Source organism: Biomphalaria glabrata, chromosome 18, assembly GCF_947242115.1.
Source record: "Biomphalaria glabrata chromosome 18, xgBioGlab47.1, whole genome shotgun sequence".
In the NCBI taxonomy this organism is placed as follows: domain Eukaryota; kingdom Metazoa; phylum Mollusca; class Gastropoda; family Planorbidae; genus Biomphalaria; species Biomphalaria glabrata.
Genome location: NC_074728.1, coordinates 9,567,256 through 9,593,246, shown reverse-complemented (window position 1 = coordinate 9,593,246; position 25,991 = coordinate 9,567,256). Strand labels below are relative to the sequence as shown.

Below are 25,991 nucleotides of genomic sequence, written 5' to 3'. Positions count from 1 at the left end.
AACGTTTCACTTTTCAAGCAATTACAATGCTCAGTTCAACCTGGTTTGTCTGCATCCTAAAACGATGCAAGAGCTGCAACGTAAAAAAGAATATCAGAACTGCCAGATAAGCGTTCATCGCCGGCTTGTCCATCGCGACGAGAAGCAAATCATAGTCAAGTTATTGAGCGTATTGGCATCGTTTGCATTTTTTGTTAGCTCGAACGTTGGGATACACGAGCCGCACGGATCAACTTACCAACGTGTACAGTAAATAGTTTGTTCAGATGTTAGTTTTTTTTTAATTTCATGTAACAAGTATTTACAGTGAACTTCATATCGCATAGTTATGGATGGCGAGGTGCAACAGTTCTTTTCTTTAATATTCTTTGTAATAAAATAAGTTGTGTAATAAAATAAGTTGAAACTACGACTTTGAGCCATAGGTGGCAACTTGCACCCCCCCCCCCTGGAAAAAAATTCTGCGGGCGCCCATGTTGTTTACCTTCATGAGAATCTAATAAATATTTAAACTGAATATGATAAATTTAGGACTACTGATATAAATAATTAAATAAATGAAAAAAAATATATAAAATATCCATGTTTTCCGCTCAAAACATCACCTTAATATCACCCAAACCACCAATTAAAAAAAAACGTTAACAGATGCGTTACTGCATCCTATGCAGCCGCTAAGCGACGCCACTGGTCTGTTTCCACGACTGCTTCATTGTTAGCCAAGTCCGCTAATCACTGTGTTCCTACGGCTTAGTTTTTTTGTTTTTTTTTTTCCCAAGGGGAGTAATTTCATCATATTTTCTTGCCTTTGGCTTTGACGTTACTTTTTAAAACTGAATACGTGTGCATGTATGAATGACTTTGTCACGTGCTGTTCTAAAATAAAAGAAGATAGAAAAATAAAAGGGCTACCTTGGCCTAGAATCTATCTACTTACAGTTTAAATTTATTTGCTCTGTCATTCACTGATAAATCTTGTGAGAGAAAAACAAAGATTGAGATTACAGTTACAGATTTGTCGTGGTAACCGGTCACTTCGACTTCAGATTGGGGATTAGACTATTAGATCTAGATCTAGTCTTAGATCGAGTAAATATTACTGTGTAGATAGTGTGCTGTGTAGTGATGTGTGTGTGTGACTTATTCTGTTATTTGAAGACTTTTAAAAAATAAACTATTAGATTCTCTAGATCTATAATAGTATACTATAAACATAAAGCGATGGTCACAGCGGATAGGCACGAAATGAAAGAAAATTCTACGCATATGCTCTCTATTTCTCGCAAAAAAAATGTAAGTAACCGTAGTCAGTACATAAATAGTGTCACTATTATATAATATTATAAATATATATATATATATATAGTCTATATCTAGTCACTACATAGTGCCACTATTAACTATTATATAATAGAAAATCTAGTCACTACGTAGTGCCACTTATATAATATACATATCTAGTCATTATTGGCTAGTCTATTATAGGTACTAAGGTAGTGCAACTATTTAATTATTAATATATAAATAATAATATACTCATAGATCTAACAATCTAATATATTCTAGACTCTATATCTAGTCACTACGTCTACATTGTCCATATTATGTAATAGATCTATATCTAGTCACTAGGACTTCGTAGTGTCACTATTATATTTATAATATATAAAAATATATATCTAGTCACTACGTAGTGCCACTATTATTTAATATATATATATATATGTCACTACGTAGTGTCACTATTATATAATATATATCTAGTCACTACGCAGTGCCACTATTTTATTATGTCACTACGTTGTGCCACTAGTCACTGACTAATGTAGACAAAATCTATCTAGATCTAGAATCTAGACTCTTACTTGTCTTACTCTTGCTTAGTGTAACTTGGTAAGTCTCTAGAGTAGATCTAGATCTATAAACACTCATTGAAATTCTCATTTATGCTTAATTAAAAGGACATAGACCTATATATATATATATATATATATATATATATATATAGTCATCTAGATATAGTGTACTAGAAGGGCTCAACATTAACCTGCAACGTCACAACCTGTTTGTAGATTAGACCACAGAGATTCGAACCCAGAACCCCTTTGGTTCGGAAGCCTTTTAATTTTTTTACTTCATTAGTTGAATCTAAAAAAAAATGTTTTGCTTGTTTTTCTGCCTTGCATGAAAGTTTGAAGAATTTAATTGGAAAATAAATTTTTATGTATGTTTCTGTCATCAACTCTTTCTGCATTATTTTCTGAAAACTAGTGAGTATGATTCATCAGAGGCGTTTTGAACAGGGCAAGATACTTTTTTGCCGCCCCCACCCCCACCCTTTACCATGAACATCACCTAGATAAACTGTCTGTAGCACCCACTGAGGGTGCACCTGGGCATCATGCCCCCTTGCTCCCCCCTCTCTACACCTTTGTGATTCATGCTTTTGTAATCCACTTTCTTCTATGGTTAAAGCAGTAGGATGGCTGCCTGGTCGTGCGGTTTGCGCACTGGACTGTCGTTCGGATTTGTCGAGGGTTCAAACCCTGCCCTCTCCCATCCCCCATCGTCCTGCGGGAGGTTTGGACTAGGAAGTAAACTATCTTCAACTCTGAAGGAACATCCGAAACATGTAAAACATTTTACAAACAAACAAACAAACATTTAGGGCTATTGACTCTGAAAATATAGTATTGATTTAAATAGCCATTCCGATTTGATACAAAGAATAGTAGCACAATTATTCAAAACAAGCTATTGTTTTACTTCTATTTTCTACAACCTATTTGCACAAAGCAGGACTATTTGATATTTTAACAAAGTCAAACGGCATTTATAAATAGGCTTGATGAAATTAGTAAATGGAATTCAACTTACCAATAATGTGCCTGATAGCTAAAAGTTATCATCAGTCATTAAGCTTTATTTTTTTCTGACTTTAAAAAAAAATTATTTTACATTCATATCATAAATAGTAGGCCTACTAAATGATTGATATTTTTATAATAATTATTTTTTTTACATTTTATTCTTGTTGAAAATTATTCAATTTTAAAATAAGGTTAATAAGGCAAGTTTTCCAACCGCACGAAGTTTTCCCTTGCAGAAAAGTTTGTGACAACCTTGTTTAGGTGCATTCAAAATAAATTTTACCAATAGAAACTATATCAATCTTTATTATAATATGTGCAGAAGCTTGTCTATCTAATGTAGCTAGTAATAATTTTTAGAAAATTGTCTGCTTTTGCAAAGAAAAAAAAAGCTTTTTGTTCACTGTTAGTTTCACCATCTGATGGATGTCATAAATTATCCCCTCTCCTCCCAGTGACGCCACAGACTCAAGTAACAATCAGAATCTATGTATTTATGAAAAATAATTGAAGTTACTAAACATTAATATTTTTTTCACAAAGTAGACCTTGAAAGTCTTTCTCATGACACTGAGAACTATCCAATTATGATTTAACCTGCTCAGTATTTGGGTGGGCTATGTGATGTACACATTCAAAGTATGCTAATATCAATCTTCCATTATAAAAGAATAAAATCAGATCCTTGAACTCTCAATAACTTCAAAAGTGTGAAATTTGAGCCTGGAAATTTCTAAATAAGATGAAAAATGTATGAATGAATAAGTAGTCGAGTTGAAATCTCTGATTAACATGAGCAACTAGATTAACACATTGATATGTATAAGATACCACGGTATACAATAAAGCTCTTTAGCTTACTGAGTGCCTACAGGCAGCGCGGAAACCTCCCAGATACCCTCCTCCCCGCACAGGTTCACAAAAGAGATAGGACCACAGTGCCCTGAGCATGTTATATATGGTAAGAGATGCACTATACACAAAAGCAATTTTTTAAAATATAAATTAATTCTGGATTTTAAATTAAACTTTTTATGTTTTCCTTTTTTTCTTTTTTTTTAACACACTGAATTTTATTCCCGAAATTGTATTTTTGTGACATTTTGTTTTAATAAAAATATTTTTTTTAAGTACAAAGGAATACAGTACAACTCAATAGGAAAATATTTTGTTACTTTAATATTTAAAAAAAACATCAAGATTTTTTATGTTACCAAAAAAAAACTCAGAAAAAAATCCAGTAACTAGTTTAAGTCTCTAAATAATACTTCTAAAACTTATGAAAATAAAAAGTTCAAAAGGTCAGATTCCTAGCATTGACAGTGTAAGGCAAAAGTCTCACTGTTAGGTATGCCATACAAGTTTGAAACTACTGGCTGCCATATGGACCTTTGACCTTTCAATCTCATACATTCAACACAGTGGAGACTTCAGTAAATCAAAGAGTGTTTGAGAAAAGACTTTTCTTTTTACTTGCTAGGATTTGTTTCTGTCGTAATTGTTAACTGCTGTAAGAAAAATCGACAAAAGAAAAAGGGGGCGTTTATAAAGCAAACAAACAAAAATTTCATAAGAAAAAAAGAAAGGTTTTAAAAATTTCAACAAACCTTAAAACTAAATTGTTATTGTTATCTGCTATCTCACCAATTAAAAAAAAAAGAACTCAGATTTTTACTTTTGTATACCACTAATGATGTAAACATTATAGAAAGAATATGGTGAAATCCTGTTCATTGGATCATGTAGGGACTGACTGTGTAATAGGATTAGTTTTGTTTCTTTAGGATCGTGTTTGAATAAGTGGCTAGGCCAATTAACCAGTTCTCTAACTGGATTCTTGTGTATTTGATGTAGATTCTTTCATTAATTATTACTTAAACATATACTAATTATTAAACATTTTTAAAAAATTACTTTTCTTTCTTTTGTATTTTTGCCTCCGTTGTTTTATTTTAATCAGTTGCCAATCTACAAAACAGATTTTTTGGTTCTCATAGTGAGTGCTAAGAAGAATAACTCTAACAGAAAGATAACAATCATGAAACTTTAAAAAAAAAAAAAATATTGTAATAAATCTAAGGCAAACACTCAACGAAGTTCTACAGTAAATAAATAAATGTGTTTATTCACCAGGGCAAACACATAACAGCCTTCTACATTCCAAGAGTCTTGTTCCTAATTCTACCAGTCCTTTCCCCAGCAAAGCTGAATACTGACCAATGACAGCTTTCCCTGCTTCGCTTCAGGTCCCTACTACTGTCTTCAGGCAGCACAAAAGATGGCACCTTAGTTCAGTTCCCAACAAATTGCGACTCTTCCTAATCTCGATACCTATGTAAACACTCTTCTTTCCTCTATCCCAGCATCCTCCTGTCCTTGTCCAATAATGCTCTTATACACACCACAAGCACTAGTGCAAGGCAGGGTTGTTTGTGTTTTGTTTTACATGTTTTGGATGTTCCTTCAGAGTTGAAGATAGTTTACTTCCTAGTCCAAACCTCCCGCAGGACAACGGGGGATGGGAGCGGGCAGAGTTTGAACCCGGAACCATCAATAAATCCAAACAACAGTCCAGCGTGCAAATCGCACGACCAGGCAGCCATCCAACAATATTTAAAAAATAATTACTATTTTAACGAGGGATAGTTAAAATCTTTATACACATCACCAACTTGACCTTATGGAACCTTTTCAAATGTATAGAAAAAATAATCAAAAGGATTGTGCATGAAAAGAAATAAATATTTTGCATCAACTATGCAAAGAAAAGCTAAATTGACAACAACTACAAAATCTTAAAGTGTCTAAATCCATGTATTAAGGAACAAAACAACATCTGAGGCTGCCAATAGTGATTGAAGCTGAACACCTTCCCTTCTCTCTCTCACACACACACAAACACACTGTTAACACACATGCCTTAGATTTTTAAGTAAGCCATTGTTAAATGGAATGATATCATTGGGGGAAAAAAAAGAGTCTGCAAACCATCTGTTGCACTTGTGCTGTCTCTGGTTCAATCATTCCCCCTGTTTGAATAATTGTTTCTATTTTTAGATTTTTGATTTTGTTTTATACCTGAACAGGTGTGAGTAAATTAATGTGCTGACAGGTCAATATCAAAATATTGGTACAACATTATTTCTGTGCATGTGTGGCTGTTTATCCATCAGTAATACACTTGTATACTTTGATTTTGTGTGTGTGATTCTATTATTTGGTTTCATTATGAAATTTAATGTATTGATCAAGTTATAGATCTTTCACTACCTATAATGACACTGAAGAGAATCTTTTTTTTTTCAAGCTGCTTTTATATTCACATGTAATGTACTTTTCTGGACACCTCTGGATCTAAAGTTTTGAAAAGGTTTATAAATCCATTTTGGTAAAAATAATTAATAAGGGACCAGCAAAATCAGAAATCTTTATTCTTCGGCAGATGGTTTGGTTGAGCCAGGTGGATACTCTATTCTGACTGGATTTGAACCCAGGGATTGAACTTGGGTTTCATACATTTTAGATTACAGAGGAACATTGGCTAAGAACCACAATCTGCTGGTTGGTACCTGGTCTGAGATGCTGGTTGGTTATGTGTGGGTGACTTGGAAGTTTTAATGAAATTTTTGGCCAAAATGTTTGCTATTAAAGGCGTTCGCTAGCAGAGGTTCCATTGCATATGAATATTTATTTGCTGTTGTTAATGCTTTGATTAAGATAATGAACTGTATAATTTTGCTAAGTGAAAACTAGGCATTAACCCACATGTATAACAGTTCAAGGAATTTTGGGGCCAGCAAAGTTATTTAGCAAAAAAAAAACAACTGAAATTAATGTAATGGTTAGAACTATGTCTTTATGTTTTCAGCACATGTCTCTTAAGCTGGGTCTGAGTGTGGTAGGAGCTGTGCTTGGATCTTTCCAATTCGGGTTCAACACTGGCGTCATAAATGCTCCTGAGGAGGTGAGTGAGTCCTGTGTTAGGATACTACTGCTTTAAACTTCATTACAGTATGTTGTAGATACATTAAAATCCTCATTTCTACATGTTTCACAATCTGTTTGTGCCCCAGACCTCTTCCCACTTCTTGAATTCTGTTTTTAAAATGTATACTTGCAGTGATAGTTTGTTAATTAATCTACTGGAGCAATTTTAGGATTTGTTGTGATAATAATTTTTTACTCTATCAATTTTAGGATTTTTTTGTGACAACTAATGTACTCAAGAAATTTTAGGATATCTTAGTTTTATCATTAAGCAGTTAATAAGAAATTAGTGTCCCTTATCCCTTAGTCTGTTGGGGGCACCACATAAGATTTGTGAACCGTCTTTTACCATTTCTCTCTGTCTTTTGCCTTTCAATGGCAGGCCAATCCATCGCTTTCTGTCTACCTCTTCTTTTTCATATTCCTTGAAGGAAGGTCTTTGCAAGACTTTGAAATATGGCGATAGAGTTTTAGTTTCCTTTTTTTTTTTTCTTTTTACAATAGTTAGTAGGTCATCGTGGGGTCCAAATGCTGTAGTTAACCCTGTCTCTGCTCAAATCTCTTTGTATGTGAGGCAGTCTTTAAATGTGATACCTAGGATCCTTCTGTAGCATCTCAATTCCATTGCTAGGATCCTCCTCTCTAGCTCTGCAGTCAGCATCCAAGACTCATAAGCATATAAGAATGTGGCCATGATCAGGCAGCGCATCAGTCTGACTTTTTTAACAAAGGCTATATTGTTTTGAGTTTTGCCAGTGCTGCTGTGGACTATGCAATTCCGGCCATTCCGGTTTGGTGCCTTCATCTGAGATGATAGCTCCGAGGTATTAAAAGCAACTGACACTTGTCAGCTTTTCTCCTGCAATGCTGATGCCCCTTTTAAAGACCTGTTTGCTATTGGTCATAATTTGATTTTTTCGGCATTATTTGCATTTATTTGCATACCAAGTCATATATAGTTAATGGCTTAAGTAATAATGACTTTTTGATGCAAATATGAGATTTGAACACAGATACTCTTTCTTCATTTTTGAAGGTCTCAAGCTGAACTATTTCTGTGTACAGTTTTGCATGTCCAAGTGTTTGTTTCTGCCCTGTTTCTTTTCTGATCAAATTTGTGTTGTTCTTTTTACAGGCTTTCCATCTTATGTCTATTTTCATCTCTTAGTGGATCAACATGGCCTAGTTGTTGCAAATATGTCATGTCATAAAACCAAAAAAATGAAAAATATGTTCTTACTTGTTTACTAAGCAATTTTTAATCATTCTAAATAGTAATAATAATAATAATCTTAATCTAATAAGAAATCGCTAACTTAGGGGTCATCTCTTCCTTTTTGTACCCAACTTGAACTATTGCCATGAAAAAATAAAGACTGGCTCTCTGAAATAAAATACATGAGCTAGAATATCAAGTAGGGCTCTCTTGAATAAACACTGACTAGCTTTCATAGTCTGTGAATAAATCAATCAACTGTCAAAACATGTGATTGTGCTATTTTTTACACAGTTGTCTTAATTTTGACCTCTCTTTCTCCTTTTTTTTTTTTGGTTTGCTTTCTGGTGTTGTAATCTACAAGTGCTTGAATCATCAATACAAAGAGATCTATGAGATGTTCACTTTGATTTTGTTCTAAGAGCAATGTAATATTTATGTTTAAATGTGGAAAATGTATAGGCTCAATGAAAGCAAAAACACAAATCTCTCTTCATATACAGAAGAAGGTTTTAATCTAGTCACATTTTTATAAATAAGTTTCTGTATTGTGTAAAATCTTCAATGATTATATTTATCTTATCCTATATAAATATAATCATTGAAGATTTGTAGTATCGAAGTGCAGATTTTATTTACTGTTTAAACTCTTTTGTCTTCCTTACGTTTTTTTTTTCCATTTGAGATTGTTGAGATCTAATCCCATTAATAACATACTGTTATTCAGATCATCATGATCTTAGGACTGTGATGCCATTAATGACATGCTGTTATTGACTGAATCCATTCTTTGACTGTTATTTCCCATCGCTTTTGACATGGCTGTAATAAATTGTCAGTGAGCTCCCTTATTTTTTTTAGTTTTCCGGTTACCATGACCTCTCAAGAAAGATGGTTACATGTTATTTAAAAAAAATATTTGACATTTGATTTTTCCCTGCCTTTGCTGATTCTGTACATTGATTTTTTTCACTTCTAGTCTTGCTGGGAGCTCAGCATTAGCTAATTATTCTAATTAGAATATTTGGTAGAAGAATGAGAATATTAGAATTAGAATATTTGACAGAATTTTAAGGCTACTCAGCAATGGTTTAGTCTAGTATGTTAAAAAAAAATATTTCTAATACTTGTCAAGCTTTTAGTTAAGCCCATTTTTAATAACCTGTTAATGTATGTGAGATATAATTGTAAAAGGTCATTAGCTAGTAACAGTTTTATGATGTAGTGTGTCAATTAGGTGATGAAATAAGAGTCTGGGTTATTACTAGAGGATTGCCAGGTAAGCATTCAACAAACATTCCTTTTCCATTTTTTTATTTAGATGCCAAGGGGGGTGTACTCTATTTATTTTTCAAACTTGAATTCATTCTTTTTGTTTAGCAGCACTGAATTCTGCTACCCAATCCAAACCAATGGGCTTTTGTTATGACTAAGTATTGCTTTAGGTCTCAAACCTGAGAGAGAGAGGGACCTCTGATTGAACCCTGAACTACATAGAACAATGAGTACTTTATATGTGATGTATGACTTAAATTGTGATTAAAATTTTTTTTTAAATTCATGTTAATGAAGCTTCAAATTTCTGTTTTATACTCTCTGTTCTACAGAGTATAAAAGAGTTCCTCAATGAAACAGAGTACCACCGGACGTCGCATCACATGTCCAAGGAAAAAACCACCAACCTGTTTGCTGTTATTGTGTCAATGTTTGCTGCAGGGGGCTGCCTCGGAGGCATATTGGCAGGATGGTGGGCAGAGAAGTTTGGAAGGTTTGATTTAGACTGTTTTTAAACAATAAAGATGTTGACATGAGCTTTCAATTAGAGATGGGAAACGAACCGAACCCGAACCGAATGAACCGAACTCGAACCTCACTTATGACCGAACCGAACCCGAACTTTGAAACTGCTTGGTAAGAACCGAACGAACCTTCCTTTTCTTAACCGAACTAATTTTGCAATTTTTACATCCCTTTTTTATATTTTGGGTTTAAAAAAAAAATTACTTAAATATTTTATTTAAATTCTAATGATTCCATTATACTTTGAAAACTTGGGAAGGGGGTGGTGGTATTTTTTTTTAAAAAGCGGCGTGCTTTGATTCCCATGGGTTTTTCCGTACGTGCCGACTCCCCCCTAACCTTGAATTTTTGCGGGCCTCTCCCGTGGGTGGGGATGATTAGTACCTTGAATTGGGGGATGGGGAGACGCAACTTCTTGACAAAAAGGGGGTGTCGTAGAGTGTGTGTGTGTGTTTTCTGGTGGCGGTAAGAGGTTAAGCGATTGATTGGTGTTTATGCATTAAGGATGATGAAATTAGCGTAATGTAAATGTGAAACGGCAGACAATCTTGAGACATGAAAGAGTAAAGACGTTGTTTTGTGGTGACCTAGATTTTGTTTAAATATCAGTATATTTCATTAATATTACATCTCTGTCTCAAGTTAAATATGTGAATATTGTAATAACAGTTAGGCTATATTAAGTTGTTCACATAAGACCTTTATTTTAAAGTTTATTAAGTTTAGTCTTCGAGTTTTTCCCATGGCTGCGCAGGCCCAGCTGTGACCTACATATTTTGCCACATCCAGGGCAAGCATAATCACTGTTCGCAGGTGGTCGATTTAGTTTTTCTTTTCGCGTCTGAGTTTGTCCTCGGCAGCGGATTTTCTTTTGGTCTCAAATGTGTATCCCGCGGCCTTCGGGAGTGAACTCCAACTGACTCGTTCTAAGGCCGCATGCAACCAGGTGTTCTCTTCTATGTCAGCTAAGCAAAGTTGACGCCTAAGCTGGTCTTTGAAGCGTTTCCATGGGGCCCCTCTGTAACGTCGACCACCTTTTAGCTCACCAAAAAAAAAAAGACTGCCTTTGGCATACGTTCGTCTCCCATACGGGATACGTGCCCTGCCCAGCGTAACCATAAGACCATAAGAAGTCCATCTATACTATCCTTACCGGTAAAAATATAAAACGCCTATGTTGGTTCAATTGTACTAGCTGTTTGTAAGCGACAAACCAATGACCAACTAACAAAGAGAGGGAGCATCGAAAAAAAATATTTTATTTTTAGTGTAACTTATCTGAATAGTAGTATAATTACATGTTTAAAAATTAAAATATATTAAGTGGAGATGTCATTTTATCTTCTAATAAGACCTTGTCAACTGAAGACTTGCTTTTTGCGAGGCGCGTATGCACAATATGGGTCAAAACGTTTTGAAGAAAACATTTTAAAACATCTTCGCTAGTGTGATTCTTCTGCATTTTTTTTTGTCTCAGAAAAGTCGAATTTCTTCCGTATATTGCAATTTATAATAGTGACGACTTATGTGTGATAGAGACGTCTTTACATGAAGAATATTTCTTTAAAAAGATCACGCCCATTATAGAAGTATGCGCAATATGTAGTCCTACCTAGAATGCCCCTTGCATAATTCTATTGGCCAGGTCTGCCTCTTTATTATTAGATTTAATATGGCCCTTGACTTTTTTTAAAATTATGATGAATAGTGCGCTCTGAAAGAAAGCACATCGATATTAAAAAATTCGCTTAGCGCCGAGTCACGCCCTGCATTAAACCACTTGCCGACTTGAGCGAAAACCTGCCGCATCTTCATTTCTATCTCCATTAAGAAATTTTTACAACGCTTTAAATGTATGTAGGCAACATTATTTTGGAAAAAGTATTGCCCATAGGCCTATTATATATTGCAAAGTATTTGTTTTATGTAAAAATTCAAAAAAAAAGTTTTAACTAATAAATTGCATTAAACCTTATAACTTAATTTTGCTATTACATAATATCGAACCGAGCCGAACTTTAGACCTGACCGAACCCGAACTATACTCGTCACCGAACCGAACTCGAACTTAAATCTGACCGAACCGAACCCAAACTTTAAAAGTTGGGTTCGATTCCCATCTCTACTTTCAGTAGTGCACATCATGGTGCATGTCCTTGGAATCTTTACAAATTGTTTGACAATTTTACAAAAATTATGGAAAGCAGTGAATAAATAAACAAATTATAAGTTTTATAATTTTGTGTTTTTTTTGTTGTTTTTTTACATTTTTGCATATTCCTTCTTACAAATGTTATTTTTCTGTTTCAGAAAGATGGGTTTGATGCTGAATGTAGTTCCAGGAATCATTGGAGCAGTTCTCATGTACTTCAGTGTGTTGGCAGAATCCTACGAGATGATAATTGTGGGAAGACTTATCATAGGCTTTAATTGTGGTAGGTCTGCTTTTCCTCATATGTTAGCAAACCAACACAACAGCAAAGAATGCATTCATTCTCCTTAAATAATTATGATATTTTATAAAATCTCTAAATTAATAATTATAAAATGCATTCTAAATTGTACCTTAAAAATTGCAGATGTTCATCAAAAAGATTCATATATGTAAAGATTTATTGATCCATATATTTATTTTGTATTTTTTAAATTAAACAAAAGTTTTAACTTAATATATTTTTTTAAAGAAATAATGCTAAAGAAGCTTCTTTTTCTATCAAATTCATTTTAAAGAATGAAATGTTTTTGTTAACTTGTAGTCTTTTATTTAAATTTAAAATAAAAATAATGAACTGGTTTCATGATGGAGTTTGATCTTCAAACATCTGAAAGGGAGTGTTTATTGTGTTTTTCTTCCAGGACTCTACACTGGTCTGACCCCACTATACCTCTCAGAAATATCCACACCAAGCATCAGGGGAGCCCTGGGAGTGTTACACCAGCTGGGAGTCACATTTGGAATCCTTGTCTCACAGATATTGGGCTTTCCAGAAGTGCTGGGCAATGCTGACCTCTGGAACTTACTTCTAGGTGGGGGCTTTTGAAATTTTTTTTTACTACAGGCAGAAGTCGTATTATGAGGAAGTAGTAGTCGATGGGTTAATAAATGAGAAAGGGGTGGGGAAAAAAACAATTCAAGAAATATGTGATGTTTTTTTCTCTTAACTTGCTGGATATGCATGTGATATAACTCGGAAGTGTGTTTACTAATCACTAACCTGTATTCTTTCATATACAGATCAAAATAAAAGGGAAACTACTCAAGAAAATCATTTTTATAAACCTTTCACATTTTAAGTATAGAGTAAGAGTAGGCAAAGTCACCCCTTGAAGCAAAGTCACCCCATTTCACAGTGCTCTGTTGTTAATTCACAGAATCTTACAGCTAGTGTTTGAAATTAAACCACTTACGTTTTCCTTTACTGTGCATTGCTAGAGAATAGATTGCATTATTTTTTATGTCTCTTGTTAATTACTATATTAAATATATATTTGAGTTGTGAAATAAATAAATAAAAATCAATGTGGCAGTGGATGCTGGGGAGGGTGAAGGTTCATACTACTTATGGTGGTAGAGCATTCTTTTTTTTATTTTTATCTAAATTTTAAGCAGTTTTGTATGTACAATTTAGATCTTGTTTTCATTCTGCAGGGCTAGCCATATTTCCTTGTCTGTTTCAGTTGGTCGTCCTGCCCTTCTGTCCAGAAAGTCCCAGGTATCTGTTAATATCTAAACACAAAGAAGCCGAAGCCAAGTTAGGTGAGTCACATTGTTTTTAGTACTGGTAGCACTAACTTTCACATTCAAACAGTTTAGTTCCCTTTCCCCCAACCCACATAAACTTTTTGTTTATGATGCACAATCACCTTCAGCTTAGTTGTAAATATAACATTTCAGGTCAGCCATAATACTCAATGTATACTTGGTTCTATAGAGTTCTAAACAGCTTAAAAATTATCTTGAATAAATAAGTACTACCTAACACTTGGGTTCTGTTTTGAGTGGTCCTATGGCATCTAATCCTGTTGAAGACTGTGATTTGTAATTTCGGGATGTTTAGGGCAATATGGGTACTTTACTTACTATATCAGTGGTGCTCTTTTCGGCTTTGGGGGCATATGATGTATAGCTCATCTGTTTCTGTGGCAATAGTCTGAGAGGATGTCATGTGGCAAGCACAATGAACAATCAGCTTTACTTTCCCAACATATTAGATTTGGGTGGACTTAGAGGCCATCCTTAAAATTCAAAATTCTTAAAATTCAAAATCCCAGTTACCAATTCCAACTTGAGACCTTTTGTTCAGTAGCCAAGAGCTTTACCAATTAGCCAACCATGCCCCCCTACTTTACTCTAAACCTAAGCTAAAATTAGTTCTTTTGTGTCAAGTTTTGATACACCTTTAGCCTAATTCACTTGACACTTGTGTTAGTGAAAAAAAAAATTAATTTGGTGTACATAAATTCATGAATACAAATATTCTTAATTTTAGTTTTTTAAAAATGTTAGCCTCATCTTCAAAGACTAACATAAAAAAAAGTCTCTTAATGTGTCATTATTGATTTAAAAAACTAACTCTGATAAATAGGAGCCAAAGTTTGGTTGCAGTTTAACTTTTTAAAACTTTTTTTTTATTTCACCATCTGATGGGCATAAATACACTTGTTACTACAAATGTACAGTTTGTGTGTGAAGAGCTGAATGTAGGGATTCTTATCTGGGTAATATAATGTAAGAATATCTTTGGAAATAATAACGGTATTGTAAGTTGAACCCATTACATAAAAGTGGCTTATGTATAAAATAGCTGGTTGAATCATTATCACAGATTTTTTTATTGACTCAGTTTTAGCTGCTTTGTTCTGACTCTTTATGCTAACAAATTCTTTTGTATCAATATGATTTCAGCACTGGTTGCTATACGAGGAACTAGTGACGTTGATGAAGATTTGGACGAAATGAAGCAAGAGTCTAGGGCGCAAAGTCAAGAAGAAAAGGTTTAAATCAGTTTTTAAAAACATGGTCAGACAAGACTACAATTACCCATGATACACTTTTGAAACATTAAATTTCTTAAAATTCTTTTTTCAAATTATGGTATATGTCAATATAAATGATAGGTTACTGTTTATTACTGTAATTATTACCCAAAATACATTATCAATAATGTTTTTTCTATATTTAATTTGTTTTCTAAAGGTGACAATTCTAAAACTGTTCACAAGCCAATCATATAGAAGGCCGCTTATAATCAGCATGGTTATGCAGCTGTCACAACAGTTGTCAGGAATTAATGGAGTGAGTACATGTCACTTAATGCTCTTACACCCTATACTTTTATTCTTACTGCTGGCCAACATCACATCATCACTACCAAAAGTCAATGAAACCCCACGCCTCTTTGGCTTTATATGGCATTGTTGGCGGAAGTTTTAATGGACCAGATAGCACTGTGTTACAGGCTTCTCTCCATTAGGGTTGAGCTTAAGCTGTTATATGACCCTTGACCTCAGTGAAGGCTTTTACTCAGGATGGAAGAATTGATCCTTCACTGACCCTACTATCTAGAGATCTCCCATCAACTAGGTGTTCATTTAATCACATGTGTCTATTTTTAGACATGGTCAGCACAATGACCTACTGCATTTACATTTACTTACTACTGTCCAGTACCCATTAAAATTGGGTGGTCTCTAAGGTGCTCTAAAAATCCTGAAATTCAAATAAGCTGATACACATAGGCCTTTCATCTCTTGCTAAGTAGGTGCTTCTTCAAATCATTGTTTAAGTTGTATGTGGTAGGCTATAAGTTTCAGACAATTGTTTACAGCACATATTCTAGTTGTATGTACCTGGACATAAAATCCCGGAAAAGTTTTTTTTTTTTTTATTGTTTGTTACAATGAAAAATTTAAATTGAAAAACAGTGCCATTCTTCATTTGTTAATAAAGGCTGCTTAAATTTTAAAATTTAACCATACTAAAATTTCAGATGGTGTGCATACAAAAAAAACTCTCTCTCGCTACCCCCTTGTTTGTTACTTTATTTCACATAGAAATATTCCCTCATAAAGAGGTTTTTAATCCAGTGTCTACAGCGATACTACTACTAGAATACTTTATATTCAGAAACATTTAAGGTTAGAGTTGAACTGTGTGGTAAACTTTAAAGTAAGTGGAACTGAATGGAAGTGTAGACTAGAAGTGATCTAAATCTGTTTCTTTCCAGGTCTTTTATTACTCGGCTAACTTATTCAAGAGTGCTGGCCTCAGCCCCAGCACTGCTACACATGCGACCAGTGGGGTAGGAGGTGTCATGGTGGTCATGACCTTTGTAACAATATTTTTGATGGACAGGGCTGGACGGAGGACTTTGCACCTGGTCGGCCTTGGTGGCATGTTCATCTTTAGCATTTTAATGACTTTGACTTTATCTCTGAGTGTAAGCTATATGTTATCTCTCTGATAAAGGACATTTTGTTTTAGTGTTTTAAATTTAAATATGTTGATTTTTCTTTTGATTTCTTAGAATTTAAAATATTTATTATTCTGGTTTAATTTTTTAAAAATTAAATTATAATAACGAACTTGTTGTCTAGCTTAGCTTTTCTTTAACTTAGATTTGGCTTTGTTGGGCATTGGTATTGAAATTGGGCATTATAAATATTAAGAACTGAGTTGTTAAAGGGGCATTTTTCATTTAAAAACATTTTGAGTTCTCACAAGCAAATAGCATAAAATATTACAATTAAACATTATTTGTAAAATGGTCTTTGGTATAATTATGTTTCAATGTAAATGAGCTTTAGTTATAATTTCAGATTGTAAGTTTAGGTCTAAATGTACATAAAACACTTACATAAATGTAAGACTTGGCTCGCATTCATCTTTTAACTTATAAAATCTGTAGATACTGGTATATACATTTATAACAGAGCAACTTATATGTTTTCTAAGTCATAACAAAAATTATTTTTTTTGTTTCAGGATAAAGTAGACTGGTTTACTGGTGGCAGTATAGCTGTGTCACTTCTATATGTTGTCTTCTTTGCTGTGGGGCCAGGTAGGTTGTAAACAATTGTTTTTCAGCTGTGTAGTAATTTAAACAAAAATAAATTCAGTTTAAAAAAAAAATGATTCTTAATTTGTTTTTTTTTTCACTCTAGGTTCAGTACCTTGGTTGATAGTAGCTGAATTGTTTAGCCAGGGCCCTCGGTCAGCTGCTATGTCTGTCTCTGTATTGGTGAACTGGATTGCCAATTTTCTTGTTGGATTCTCATTCCCACATCTAAAGGTTAGAAATAGAATCTTTTAAAAATCATTTCTTGAACTATGCACTCAGACCAATGAACACACACACTCACACTACTGAACACACACACACCACTGAACACACTCACACCACTGAACACATGCACCACTTTGTTTCATTCTGGTCCGTTTTTGTTTTTTTTTCATACATGTTTCTTAAGTCCACTCAGAATATTGGATTGTAAATGACTCCTTGCTTGACAAATATGTTTCATTAAATGTGTCTTGAATGGTCTGACAACCAATAGATTAAAAGATGGGCAATTTTCAAACTCAGATCTGCATAATTATAGAGTGTAGTTTCTGAGGCTTCTTTTTTATTCTATTGCAGTAACGAAGTCATCAGAGATCTTTTCTTAATAACTGTATTCATTTCAAGATCAGTTTTATTCAATTCAAACATACTGTTTTTGTTAACTTCATAAAATATTTATGATTTTCATGTATGATAATGATTGCTTTCTTCTACTTTTTCAAGTATTTTAAACTTATTATTTTGTTTTAGAATACCAATTCTTTACATTCTATTGATCTACAACTTAACGTACAGATATGTTATGAATTTAAAAATAACCGTTTGCCATGTATGTCTGCAGGATGGCATCAACGACTTCACCTTTCTACCATTCACTGGCTTACTTCTTTTCTTTTGGATCTTCACATTTATCTACGTGCCAGAGACCAAAAATAAAACCTTCGAAGAGGTTGGGGCCATGTTGAAGAGCAATGGGGTTGGGGCCAAGAAACAGGCTGACAATGAAGAGTCTCACCTAGTAAGAAACAATAAGTCTTAAAAATATATTTGCATGACTGGCCTCAGGCACACTGTATCAACCATCCTACATTATTACATATTGCTTTTTTTTTTTTTTTGCCCCGCAATTCACATAATGTTTATGTTACAGTTTTTGCCATGGCTTTTTGCCCAGTGTTTATATACATTATATTGTTGATCTCAGTACAGATGTTTTGTTTGACCATTCTTGTATGTCCAGTGCTCCAATAGATTTGACCACATCTTGTATTCTGCCCATACATTTTCCTTTAAAATGTATTCTTCTATTTAACTATGTGGTGGTGGACTCTTTTATTTCACTTATTTCCTGAAACTTAAGGGGTTGAAGCTAGTTTCACTTAGATAAAACAACAACATCTGTTTAACTGATATAAACGTAGATAAGTGTAATGAGTTTTTTTTTTTTTTTTGCTTCTTTTTTATACCAGTCCTTAAAATGTTTTAAATATTTTTAAATAATATGACATCTGGAAATGTATTTTATAAACTTTAAATTTAACTTGTCCAATCTTTGTTCAATTATGAAACTAAACTAAACTAAAATGAAAATGTAGACTAATTTATTAAGTGTTGTGAAGTAAGTAGTGTTTGCTCTAGGTTTGGGTATTAAAAGCTTCCATTTCCAGTTCTTTGGATGTTTAGGTTTTTCTTAGTTTTAAAATTCACTATAGTCTTGTAAGTAAAAACAAATATCATTCAGTCCTTTTATTAGACTTTCAAAGGCAAAATTGAGTGATATTTAGTTGTTAATTCTAGTCTTCATTTTTTTTTTAAATCGTAAAAGTACAGCTTGTGAAGTTTTACTTGTAATGTTTTCTTGCGTTTATAATTATTTACACATATTCTTGATTAAGTTATAACCTTTTTTTAAAGTAGACATTTATCAATTAATTTTTTTTGCATGCATTTTTTTCATACTATTTTATGTCTCTTATTTGCTTTGATAAACTTTTTGACTTTTTAGCTTTATTCTTGGGAAACCTAACCCAAAAAAAGGCACTGTTATCCATTAAAAAAATATAATTGTTAGACAAAGACAATGTTTTATTCAAAGAAGACTAAACTTCTTTTTATTCACCAATCACAACTTTCTTATGAGTTTGAGTTTTTGGCACATCGGCACACATTAGATAATGTCGTGCCCCAACTTTCTTATTCTTACTTCTTCTTACAACACCCCCCTCCTTCGCTTTGGTGTATGGGGTGCCAACAATAGATTTCTTAGTACCCTCCTTTCCATCTTGTTCCAGGTATAAACCAAACTTTAAGGTATTCACCTCAAGTTCACAAGATCAGGTGCTTAATGGACACCCTCTTGCCTTGTAGGTTCCACTTCTTGCCTTGATGCTAGTTGGCATTTTGGCAATATGTCTTTTATCAATAGCCATTTGTTCTTCTCTGATTTCTTCACTTTTTCTTTATCTTAAGTGTTTATAATGTTGAAACTATTCATGTAAATTAGCACAGACCAAAAAAATTGTTGATAATTTATTGATTTGTCCATTGGAATACTATATCCCATAGTCCCTAATTGTTAATGAAAGGGATATTTTTTGTCATATGTTGGCGAACGAAAAATTGATCACTGAAAATCAAAGCTATTTTACTATGTTTTGTGAGGTTGTGATTTTTACAATGGTATTCCATGTAGCATTTAAGAGATCTACTTGCTTGTATTCACAGAAAAGAGGCAGATAAAACATTTTTTTTTTGTTTTTAGGTTTCCCCTAATTTTAATTTACACAAAACCAAACTTATTTGTTCTGTTATGTGCCAGTTAATCTGCGATAGCATGAATTCAAAAAGCTTGTATTCAAAGAGGTTGGAAAATGTAAGCATTAATACTGCTGTGAGCCAGTTTCATGCAAAAGTAAATCCAAAGTTCAAATTGGCAAACTTCAAAGTTTATGATCCTGCAAAAATAGAAATAGTTTCAATTTTTTCCCGCTTAAAACAAAATTCATGTTTACTCTTAAATATTAACTTTCTCCAAACCATTTTTAAAACTCCAAATAATTACAAGAAAATGACATTTCTGTATGCCAGAAGTGTATACAGTAGCTACTTTAAAACAAAAAATAAGCTGAACACAGTTTTATTTTATACAAGACATTTAGGGAGCTGGTTTTTAGTTTATTGTTCAGTCAAAGAAAGTGCTCTATGGTATTTATTTGTAGGTTGTATGGAAGTGATTCATAGCTTCTAGTACCAGCTTTTTTATTTTAGTACCGGTATTATGCGTTAAATCTCTTTATCATTGTGAAAAAAAATTTAAGTTTTGATTTGTTTCAGGACCAACATTGGGACATGTAACAGTGAAAGATAACTTTGCTCAATTATTGCTAGTTTTTTTGTTTTTTGTGCAATGATTCAAAATCAGTTGGACACAAGTCTCTTTTATATTGTATTTATGTTACACAGCATCTCTTTCCCTTTGGTTGATGTAGATAGACAATTGGTGTGTACAACTGAGACCATTGGTTATAGTAGGCCTCAGCACTCACCTAGACAATTGGTGTGTACAACTGAGTAGGCCTCAGCACTGACCTTCATTGTCACAACCTGTCAGCAGTGTAGACCAGTAGGTCATTGCCATGTTGTACAGCCCTGTGACATAGCAACAAGTTTTCAGCTTAGAATTGAGTATCTGCGAGACTTTGTAGCCACTGGGATACAGTTTGGTGACAGATTACTAAATAGGCTAGGAGCCTCTACCCTCACTGGCTGGAGAGTACTCAGGCACAAGGATGGTTTCTGACCATCGAAAGGAATAAACAGATTTTGGTGCAAACTTATAAAGTCAAGTCCAAGAATGACGTTGGAGCACAAATTGTCTAGTAGAGAAAGTTTAACTCCTTCGTATCGTTCATTTTTGAGTTGTATGCTAGTGTAGATATGTCCTTGAGTGATTCGAGACAGGTGGGTGGAAGTCATAAAGATTCTGTTCCCTATATTTGTGCAGCAATGTGCTTCGAAATATAGCTTTCACAGCTCCCAGTGTCTACTAGGGCTTTCAATTGCACGTTGTTGATGAAAATGGGTATCATAGATTTGTTTAAACTCAAATGCTGCACAGTAGTGATAGCCGACACTGTTGAAGATTTCGATTTGCATACTCTTTGAAAATGACCCATTTTGAAGCACTGATTGCATGTCGCTTCCCTTGCAGGGCATTGAGAGCGGGGATGCTTAACCCTGCCGCAAAAGTAACACTTTCTAGCTAATGCATTTACTTCATGTGTGTGTGAGTTGCTTGCACTTTGAGGAATCGTTACATTTGGCGAGGGTGTAGCCAAAGAATTGGTGAGAGTAGTTGCCGCGCAATTAGTTTCTGGCTGTGATGATTCATACTGTAATGAGTGCTGATGAGCATGTTCTAGTACGCGAGCCTCCTTGAAGGCATCCTTTAAACTCAAAACAGTCTATTCAAGTAAATGTTTTCAAATGCTGTTGGAAACTAGTCCATTGATAAACGAATCTCTAATAGCCTCTTCTTGGTGTAGTTCAGCAGTCACCGCTTTGAAGTTGCAATCTTTAGATAGAATTCTTAATTTCTGCATGTAGGCGTCTATCGTTTGACCTTGCTCTTGTTTTCAAGTAGCTAACCTGTGCCTAGCAAACACCTCATTCTTTGGTTGAATGTAGATGCTGTTTAGAGTCTGGATTGCTTCATCAAATGTCTCTTTATCAAGTATCATTTGGTATACAGCAGAAGAGATATAGTTTATCAGTAGTTTCTTTGTATCAAGATTATCTACAGATACTACTGATACAAAATTTTAAAAAGTTTCATATCAGTGCTGCCAATGCTCTGCTACTTGGGGTGCTGTGGGCTCGATGTCAAACTTCTCTGGCCGAAATATCCTATCCATTTCAAAATTCTTACAACTTCACAGTTTTGATTCAGTGTATTAAATTGTTATGAACATAATGATAACAGAGTCGAAAACCATGTCCGCTTTGAATGGCTTTAATACACTGAATGACTATACAACACACATTTCGTGAACACATTCTTACAGACGAGTTACAAGCACATGTAAACATAAGAACGACAACCGATACAACATATAATATTCATAACAGGTCATTAATAGGTTTTGGTATTAGAATAAATTTCCTCTAGTTTATATACGAGAGGACGTTTCTATTATTATAATATGCAGTCATATTAGCGCAAATAATTCACGATGAACTGACAATTATCCTCAAATGTAAAAGATAATTCCTTATACACAAGGCTAGGTTCTAATTTTAAAAAAGAAAAAATCAAAATCTATAAAAACAAGTTTGAGGGGGTTGCATTCAATCAGTCTACTTGTATTGGCGCTTACTGAACAAAAGAAGGCAGAGAAAGATGAAAAGAAGGCTAATTTTAGTTGGTTCAGGGACAGAGGCCTATTCTGTTCTCTCTCTTTTGTCCTGTTTTTCTAAGGGTAGGATTTGATGAATGTATTTTTTGTAACGGTGGTTTGGACTTCCAGACCTAGCCATTGCTTTTTGTAACTGCACTCATTTGTAGGCTTAAGAACTTTCAAATAAACATTTGTACCAACAAAATCAACATTGTATCACTACTAATTTAATAGTATAATACATTTATGGAATAACATTTGTCATGATATCTATAAAATTAAATATGTACCTTTTTTTTTCCAGTGAAATCAACTCATGAAATAAAAAAAATAAAATCAATGACAGAGTAAACACTGATCTCAGAGGGTTTTTTTTTTTTTTGTGAGGAATCCAAGTCCTATCATTGTCTTAGTCCCTCAATTGTAGAAGTTGTTTCAAATACAAGTAGTTTCCTAACCCCTCCCTCTCCACCCACAGTTTTGTCCCTTTTTTCACTTAAGTGAATTGCAACCATTAAATTGCTTCCACTGTATCCTTTTTTGGATTAAGAAAAATTGCAAACTTTTTTTTTTTTTTTTTTGAACCAGTAGAAACTTGTATGTCTTGTTACAGATCCAGACACTTAATCTTTGTCATGGTAGCCCTAAGGCTTGTTACTTTACAATGCAATCGTGACTAAATGTAAAAATATTTGGCAGACCTTACACTTATCATGTCCAATTGATTGAAGCCTTTTTTTTTTTAAAAGGTTGTTTCAACAATGAAAGAAAAAAATTAAAATATTCAGTTGTGTTAATTTTTTTTTTCTAATAATGAAAAACAAAGAAACGCAATAAGAATTTATTGATCTACTTAAATATCTTACAAAGATATTATACATTAGTAAAACATTCAGATTGTATTTTATAATTATGTACATACAGGTGTGGACTCTGAAATTTTTTATAAAATTGTCTAAGATTTTTGGTATAACATATTATTGTAAGTATTGTGAAATGTGACTTTTAATTGTAGACGTTATTTCAACTTTGTTTTAACTTACCAGTCAGTATACGGCACTGTGAAATAAGTGTAAACTAATTGAAAGTCATTATTTTTAAATTGTATTTATTTTCACTCACTGGCACCAATGTAATGTGTATTTAAAGATTTTATCTTACAAAGCATTATAAAAAGTTATAATTTGTTGATAAGTAGTGTTCAAAGCTTTACTTTGGTGAAATCAAGGTTTTTCATACATTACATTAAGTCTGGTGTCAGACGAAGTTGAGCAAAAAAAAATTTTGTTAAAAATCAGAATGAATATAAATTGGGAGGTATTTTTTCAGTCCACAGTTGCTATCTTCTAATATGAAATAAACTGATCAGCTGGTGATTTAATCCACCATGGGTTTTTTTATACCTTTTTTTTTTAATGTTTATGGTGGAAGATAACTTTAATTTTAAAAAAATTCTTTTTCATGTAAGTTTGTGTTCATATTGTTATTTCATTGTAAACAAAATGTTTGTGTTTCTCAGTTGCGTTGAAAAGTTATATACTTACTATAACATATATACAATATTCATATTTAGTGACATTTTGATTTTTAGTGAATGGTAAATTATTATACTTATCTTTGTGATGGATCATTCATTTTTGTTGTTCAAATTATTTTTTTTTTTGTAAATAAATATAATTAATTTTTTATGTTAATTGTAAATTGTTTTAGCTGGCCTGTTTGCTAAATTAGTAAATGTAGGCTTAAAACATTGTTTGCAAATACAATCAAAGTCATTCCTTCAAAGTATACTCTGAGCATTTCTAAATGAAGGAGAGAAATATTAAAATATTTTAATGTAACATTTATCTGCTGCCAAGCCTACTGGTATAATGTCATTGTTTCTCTTCAGTCACTGACATACCAAAAAAAAGTTCATGTCAATAGGTAATATGTACAATACTGTATTTATAAATGCTTGCTAATTTTGTATGTTATGTCCTAATGGATTAAATTTCTATGAGCTATTGATAAAATTTCTATGAGTCTGTGTACTGTGTGTACTGTTATCATCTGACTTTTTGGATCAGAAGTTCATTTGAAATAAAATATTTTTTGGCCACAAAGCATGACAATAAAACAACGGAGTCATTTGATAAATTAGACCAAAATGTAATCAACATGACAAAATAATGTAATATCTGTTTAACTTTTACTTGAAACTGTTTTTCTTTGTTTGTTGTTGTAATAACAAAAACCTATCAAATTTATTATGAAAAATAAACAATGATGAAATTAGTTTTGGCTAAAGGTTGTCTTTATAATAAGTGCTGTGTGGTAAGGCTTCAGATTGTCAACTCAGCAGTCTTTGATTCAAATCCTACTGCTGTCATTTTGATCTCAGATTACATTATATTCAACTTTGTCGGTAAACGAGAATGGACAAAGACAAAAACAATTAACTATTTTAGTCTGTGGGGAATCAACTTAAAATGGGTGGATATTTCATTGATTGTTCTAAGTGTCAATCTTAATAAAGTTTTGTAATGGCAATTGTATTCTCACTGTACCTGTATAACATTGAATAAATGTCACTTTATAATGTATCCATGATGGCATCATTGTAATAGTGATGATACAAATCTAAATACAAAATCACCATTGCTGAGTGTCCTTTACAGAGTCAAAAGTTGTTTAGATTGCATAGTAAAGAACCACAGCCCAGGCTCACAAAACTCTTAAAATTTAGCCTCAAGTAATAATATCTTTGCTTAGTCATGTGAAACACTGCACTCTTCAATGCCATTAATATCTTGACTGTAAAACTAGGATTGACAAACCAGTTGTATGGTGTCTGCCATCTTCATTGTGTGGCCAGCACTAATATCAATATTTAATATAAACTGATACAGCTGGGTGTAAATACAAGCATTCTAATTACAAGTTTCAAATTTATTTATTTAGAAAACCTCCAACACAAGATGTCATTCAAATAATAAAAGTAGTCTCTTCTTTTGTTTTTTTACAGAATTTTATTTTGTCAAGTTAGACTAGTAATCAATCTATCTTGTCTCAAGAGCAAAAGTCTCATGTTGCTATCTTGCTCTCAGGTTTTGAAAATGTAACAGAAGTGAATCATTTAGTTCAGAAATGTAGGAAATATTTGTCCCATATATCTGACATTGATGTCCACTGTTGCAAGACATTATACTTGATTTTTGACTGGATTGAATTACTTTATATTTAAAAAGAAAATGTACAATGCAAATAGTGTTTGTTATTTTCTTGTCCAGGGTAGATTGTTATAACCATATAGCTATAAATTAAACCTTCAAATGATCATGTGCTAGAGTACAGTGTTTCAAAATATCAACTGTGAAATGAACAAATTTTGCTTAAATTTATCACAGATGTTTTAAATATTATTTTTGCTTATCTTCAACTCCGCCACGAATGGTCCTTGAATGACAAACGAAGTGGGATAGGCTTGCAATTTCCAACCCCCTGGATGACCTATGATAAAAAGTAATTATGTTACAAGTTAAGATAAGGGGAGCGCATCAAATAATTCAGGCTTATTAATCATACTCCCTAAAAGTGCCACCGTGAAGGGGTGAGTTAATTTAACACTGTGTCTCTTTTATCAAGAACCCACACACACAGACTGAAGACTTAGTTC

The 25,991-nt window shown here is 33.2% G+C and overlaps 1 protein-coding gene across 5 annotated transcripts; it reads left to right on the top strand.

Annotated features, from left to right (window-relative positions):
* Positions 1–818: 818 nt before the first annotated feature.
* Positions 819–25,869, top strand: LOC106069829 (glucose transporter type 1-like). 5 transcript variants are annotated; one of them, XM_013229568.2, is made up of 13 exons: positions 819–1,293; positions 6,739–6,834; positions 9,681–9,841; positions 12,184–12,308; positions 12,730–12,900; positions 13,523–13,630; positions 14,780–14,868; positions 15,071–15,169; positions 16,101–16,313; positions 16,859–16,934; positions 17,038–17,165; positions 17,779–17,955; positions 25,341–25,869. In XM_013229568.2, exons 1-13 carry the CDS (start codon positions 1,222–1,224, stop codon positions 25,359–25,361), a joined length of 1,536 nt encoding a protein of 511 aa, XP_013085022.2. In that variant the 5' UTR covers positions 819–1,221; the 3' UTR covers positions 25,362–25,869. The 5 variants fall into 5 exon arrangements, with proteins under 5 accessions (XP_013085022.2, XP_013085023.2, XP_055872594.1 ...); XM_013229569.2 differs by lacking the exon at positions 25,341–25,869 and adding an exon at positions 22,638–24,865 and having other exon boundaries at positions 820–1,293; XM_056016619.1 differs by lacking the exons at positions 819–1,293; positions 25,341–25,869 and adding an exon at positions 1,869–1,893 and having other exon boundaries at positions 17,779–24,865.
* The last annotated feature ends 122 nt before the right edge of the window (positions 25,870–25,991 follow it).